This window comes from Peromyscus maniculatus, chromosome 18 (genome assembly GCF_049852395.1).
Source record: "Peromyscus maniculatus bairdii isolate BWxNUB_F1_BW_parent chromosome 18, HU_Pman_BW_mat_3.1, whole genome shotgun sequence".
NCBI classification, from domain to species: Eukaryota; Metazoa; Chordata; class Mammalia; order Rodentia; family Cricetidae; genus Peromyscus; species Peromyscus maniculatus.
In genome coordinates this window covers 17,974,525-17,980,524 of record NC_134869.1, presented here as the reverse complement: position 1 = coordinate 17,980,524, position 6,000 = coordinate 17,974,525, and the positions used below count along the sequence as shown (strand labels likewise).

Sequence of the window (6,000 nt, the reverse complement as noted above, 5' to 3'; positions counted from 1 at the left end):
AAATATTAGATAGAAGGATTTATTGTGGAGAATCTTGTGGAGACAAACAGATAGAAAATAAAAATGAAGGATAACCTCGAGAGGGCTTGGAACCTTTTCCAACGGCCGGACTGTCTCTGCCCCAGGGTATTTATAGAGACGCCAACGGGTGGAGCAAAAGACCTCCTCCCCCAGCAGAGCCAAGTGCAGACCATCTCAGACACCTGCACTCAGGCCTGTGGTCCTGATCATTCTCTATGCGGACCTGCTGGGTAAAGCCACAAGGAACCTGAAAACGGGCTCCCACAATTGTTACTTTTAATAGAGGATAGTTTTGATGTCAACATTTTCCCCCACCATATAATACAGTCTTAAGTATTCTTGGTGGTTTCACTGTCAGAAACCTGTCTTTTCTGTTCGAAGCATCCTTCTCTTTAATCACCCCAGTTCTTCCTTTCTCTGCTTTCTCAGGTCTCAACGTTTAACCAAATCCCCAGCAAACATCAGATAATAAAACCCAAAGCTGCCGGTTATATGAGCCAGATACTACTCACTGCCTTCGTATTTTGCTTGCTCCCCATCCCTCTCCAGAAGCTGAGGACTTCATCTTCCCCTCTGGGGGAGGTGGGGATTGAGACATCATAGGTTTCCAGTTCTACGGGTGTAGATAACTGGGATATTATGTATCCAGTTCTGAAACACATCCTGTGTGCACCTAGGACAAACTAGTGAACTTTCCATTAGAAATACCCTCTCAGGAATGGAAGTGGAAACGGTCACTAGAGCAGTCTCTTAGCAAGGACCTTGGAAAACTCAGTTCACTCGCCCCTTTCCACCCCGAGATAAATTTCCTTCAAAAGAATAACCACCGAGACGGTGTTCATGGAACTGACCCAGCAGCACGTGAGGCTTGGCATTTGAAGATAGTTAGCTCAGAGGCTTAGGCCGCCGCTGAGTTTGTTCTCAACCTTCAGGGTTAGGCTTCGGTTTGGGTTAGATGTTTCGTAATTATCTGCTTCCCATGGCTTCCTCTTTATGGAGCCCTCTCCTAAACCAGCATCCATGTTAATTTCCTCTACTAGGGACCCTGTCACATCTTCTTTGTGGTAACTGTGATACCTTTTTGTGGTAGCTGGCCTCCAATTTCCCACCTTTTTTACTCTGTTATCCTTTGCCCTTTACGTTTACATACAGACTTGTTAATACTACACTGGACTGTGAGCGCCATCAGGCCAGGGACCTCTGCCTGTCCAAAGCTCTCTTGTTCCTCTAGGCTAGTTCCTCCAGTGCCCACGCACAGCCTAACGCGGTGCCTGGCATACAGCAGCCAGCCCACGAAATAAGTGACAAAACAAAGCAAAAGCAAAGCAAAAGCAAAACAAAGCAAAAGCAAAGCGAAGCAAAAGCGAAGCAAAAGCAAAGCAAAAGCAAAAGCAAAGCAAAGCAAAGCAAAACAAAACAACAACCCAAAACACAAGCTACAGGAAAGGATAAACTAACTTCCTTTGCAATGCCCCACTCTGGGCTCCCACCCAGCACGCGCCAAAGCGGGACGCTCAAGAGTGCGGCCCCTCCCGTGACGTCACGCGGGGCGGGACTTCCGGCCGCCCAAGTTTAACAGTCCAGGCGGGAGCCGGAAGCGCAGCGAGGAGCGGGTGGAGCCGGGGCCCCCCGTGCGGCCCCCACGCCTGAGAGGTGAGGTTCCGCCGGACCAGGGGTGGCTGTGAGCGCCCGGCTCAGGGCCGCGGCGGGCGGCGAGCGGCGGAGGGGGCCCCCGGGGTCGGCCGCGCGCCCCGGCGGAGAGTGGCCCGGGACGGGACGGGACGGGACCGGGTCGCGGGCCCGGCTGCTCCGGGAGGCTCGCTCTCTCCTCCTCTGGGTCCGCAGCCGCCCTGGGCCTGGGGGGTGCGTCCCGGGGAAAGCGACCCCGGAGAACTCTTCGGAAGAGGTACCGTCGGTCGCTGTCACTCGACTTCCGCGGGACCTTCTCGGAGCGACTGATGCCAGGTCCCCCGAAGAAGTCCTCGCTTAACTCAGCTTTGGGGGACCCTGACCCACCCGCTGCACCGCACTGCCCAGTAGGCAGGCGCCTGGTGTGTTTGGTCGTGGAAGTGACCTGCTGCGCTGGTGTTGACTGCACTTAGGAGTTAAGGCGCCTTGTGTTTGGTCGTGGAAGCGACTTGTTGCTCTTGCGTTGACTGCACTTAGGAGTTCTGCTTTCCTGCTCTTTGTTCTTCCTCGAGCAGGGGAACAGGGGGGGCCTAGGGCCCACGCTTCAGTCACCAAGTAGGAACAGTGTCGACAGTTCCACCCGTGACTCTTTTTAGCAGCCCCCCGGCTCGCGCACTTCTACACCCGAACCGCCCAAACACTTCTGTATCTCGAAAGCACAGCCATCGCGGGAGTTTCTGGCTAAAAGTTTTACCCTTTCCCTAAACATAACATATTTTTCTTAGCTTAAAACATTTTTCATGCCGGGCGGCGGTGCCGCACGCCTTTAATCCCAGCACTCGGGAGGCAGAGCCAGGCAGATCTCTGTGAGTTCAAGGCCAGCCTGGGCTACAGAGTGAGATCCAGGAAAGGCACCAACACTACACAGAGAAACCCTGTGTCGAAAAACAAACAAACAAAAACATTTTTTTTTTCTCTTGGGAATGAATGGTTTCTACCTTAAGCATTTTATCTTGCCCTCTGGAGCCCATTAGAGATAAGTGTGGGGCTTTGTTGATGGTATCGGGAGTCCCGACTGTGACCATTGTTGGTCTGTGGCATTGGTGGATAAATTCGGCCCCCACACGTCAACATGTGGAATCAGTTCAGTATGTTGGAGCAGTAATAGTAGCCTTTTAAAAAAAAGTAACCACTTTTTATTAGACTTCAAATATCAATGAAACTGTGTTGACCTATAAAGAGACATATTTTGTGTGGCTACCATAGATTTAAAAAAAATCACCAATTTAAAAAATAGTATATATGCTTGTGCCCTGGTTTTTGTCCGTTGATTTTATTTACAAAAAAAACTGTTTGAGACCTACTTCATCCAAACTCATTGCTGTATATTAGTTTTTAGATAGAAACAGTAGAATTAGTTGTATTGTTGACAGTTTATTATTGAATAATAATACAGTACTCTTGTTTGTTTTTTGAGAAAGGGTTTCTCTGTGTAGCCCTGACTGTCCTTGGAACTCACTCTGTAGACCAGGCTAGCCTTGAACTCAGAGATCCAACTGCTTCTGCCTCTAGAGTGCTGGGACCAAAGGTGTATGCCACCATGCCCAGCTCTATAATAACAGTCCTCTTTCTAGTACCACCTATACTGAGTGTGGGAGTATATTTCTTTGTTTACTTCTTTCCTGTGTATTTCTACATACACTGTCTTCCACACCACCTGTTGCTCTTCAGAGTGCCTGGAGCAGTCCCTTGGATATCTTTCTAGATTACTTTGGCTTTGGCTTGGGACATCACTTTGTTAGAATCATGTGTTGCAGTATCACACTGAATAAGAAGTGAGAGGCGTGGACCAAGAGTTGGTATTGGGACACAGTGGCAACTTCTTTAACCATGTTGCTAATTGTAGAGTTTGGAAAATTTGGGATACTGGGATTGAGACTTCCAGGAATACTAGATTATGGTACATTTTTTAAAAGATGAGAACATGAGTAAATTTTTTTTCTGTGTGTGTGTGTGTGTGTGTGTGTGTGTGTGTGTGTGTGTGTGTGTGTGTGTGTAGTACTTCTGGATCAGGAATGTTTCAGATCTCCTATATGAGGAGGCAAACATTGTTATGGGAACAAACAAGACAACAGAAATTTCATGAAAAAAGTTGAATTGGGTGGTGGAATATAGGGTAATTGATAAAGGGGCTACTTTTGCTACAGTAGATAGGGAACCCACCTTTTTGTAGGAGATTAGCCCGCACACGTATTTACCCCAGGAACTCTTGAGGAATGACTTAGTTAGAAATAGAGAGTGGAGAGAAACACAGGATAGACTTGGGTGGGCCTGGATCCATATCCACCGGCCCAGAACTTTATTCCAAACGTCTATTTATAACAATGCCAAGGGGTGGAGCAAAAGACCTCCCCTTTGCTAGTTAGACCCTTACAAACACCTGGTACCCAGGCCCATGGTCCAATCAACCTCCCATGCAGTCCTGGGTACAGCTACTAGGAAACCTCCAACACCTGTTAGAGGCAGAGATGTTTGAGCTGAGACCTGAGTGATAAGGAGATGTTTAGGGGAATCTGGGGGGAGCTTTTCAGTTAGAGGGCCAGGAAGTGAAGAGACACTAAGATGAGGATGACCTTGGCTTGATACATAGACATGAAGAAGGCCAACGTTCAGGTCTAGTGGTCCCAGAAAAGAAAGGTAGGAGATCTTCACAGGCATACCTGTCCTGTAAGGTGGGCCAAGGAGGTTGGGTTTGTTGGGGTTGCTGGGGAGACTCTTGGACGGATGAGCTAAGAGAATGTGTTTTGGCTGGTCACTGGATTAGATCACTGGAACTACCTTCTAGTGTGCGCTGTTTGGAATAAAAGTGGACAGAAATGGGCAAGTAAAACCGCTGCCTTTACATTAGGGGCGTTTCAGCTTTTCAAAATTGTTTTTCCGTAATGTGTATGTTGTTCTAAACTTTTCATAGGCTCAGTCATGGAGGAAAACCTCAGATTTGCTTCATCAGGAGATGATATTAAAATATGGGATGCTTCGTCTATGACATTGGTGGATAAATTCAACCCCCACACGTCACCACATGGAATCAGTTCAATATGTTGGAGCAGCAATAGTATCCTTTTAAAAAACAGTAACCACTTTCTATTAGTCTTCAGTAATCAGTAAAACTGTGGGCCCATAAAAAAAGTGTTTTATGTTGCTGCCATAGATTTAAAAAAAATATAGATAAAAATATTACATATGCATGTGCTCTTATTTTCTCTGTTGAGTTTATTTTAAACAAATTGGTTGTAACCTCCTTCAAGCTTGCTGTGTATTAGTCTTCAGATACAGGTGGTAGAGTTCTGTTGTCTACAGTTACTGAATGCACAGAATAAGGAGGGTAATAGGAGAGCAGGGAGAGATTTGAGAATGATTTTCTGTATCTCCATTTGGGTATTTGTGAATCTGATGTGGAATTCAGTGAGAGCTTGGGGACAGAAGCAAGATGGGGAGGAGATTAAAACAACTGTCCAGCGTTTACATCTTCCCGATGACAAGGAGATTAAAATAAAAACAACTGTTCATCATTTGCATCTTCCTGATGCCATGTTTGGATTTGTCTTTACTGTCTGTGATGAAAAACAGCACCGTTTCCCAGCAGACGAAATGGGTTGAGGATTCCTGTGCTTTCCTGATTGCTATCCTATTGCTATTCCAAGTGGGTATGGGGGCGGGGGGAGCCTGTAAGCTGGGGTTTGTCATCCCCACATCATTGGCAGTTTGGTCTGACAGTTCTTTGTGGGGACTGCCCTGGGTGTCGTAAGATGCTAGGAAACGTTCCTGGCCCCTACGACCCAACCTCTGGATGCTTTTAACTCCCCGTTGTGATGGTCCAAAGTGCCTCAGGTTGCTGGACTCACTCAGAGGCTGAGGACCTCTGCTGTAGATAAGTGCTCTTCGTTTTCTTGACGTGAAAATACTCCATGTCATTGGTATGCTAGAAATGCATCTTCGGTGAAACACACAGACTGTTTTGAAACAACCATTAAGTGTTAAGAATTGTCTGGCTTTTACCAGTATCAAAGTATTAATATTCTTCCTGATGAAAGGGAAATGACAAAGCTTTAAAATGTGACTGATTTATGAACAAACGTATTTGGATTTTTTAATCTCCAATGCCTGTTCTTGCACATACATAACAAATGACAACTTTTCTTATTGAATTAAATCTCCCTCTTGATCATCCCTTGATTTCTGCATTGGAGCAGTGAAACCAATTACTTTGATGCTCTATTAATCAAACTTGTGTGAAGAACTCTCCAGCCTGTCGTGTGGAAACTGTTTTAGGGAGAGTGGCAAGTGTGT

General features: G+C 46.5%; 1 protein-coding gene across 3 annotated transcripts in view; it reads left to right on the top strand.

Annotated features, from left to right (window-relative positions):
- Positions 1–1,173: 1,173 nt before the first annotated feature.
- Positions 1,174–6,000, top strand: part of Nedd1 (NEDD1 gamma-tubulin ring complex targeting factor) — a 47,368-nt gene continuing 42,541 nt past the window's right edge. The window contains exons 1-2 of one of the 3 annotated variants that reach the window (XM_042263225.2): positions 1,174–1,674; positions 4,622–4,765. In XM_042263225.2, the coding sequence (XP_042119159.2) occupies positions 4,630–4,765 (136 nt within the window). In that variant the 5' untranslated portion in view covers positions 1,174–1,674; positions 4,622–4,629. Of the gene's footprint in view, positions 1,675–1,853; positions 2,073–4,621; positions 4,766–6,000 lie in introns of those variants that run through there. The other 2 variants (XM_042263224.2, XM_076554626.1) reach the window with 2 other exon arrangements.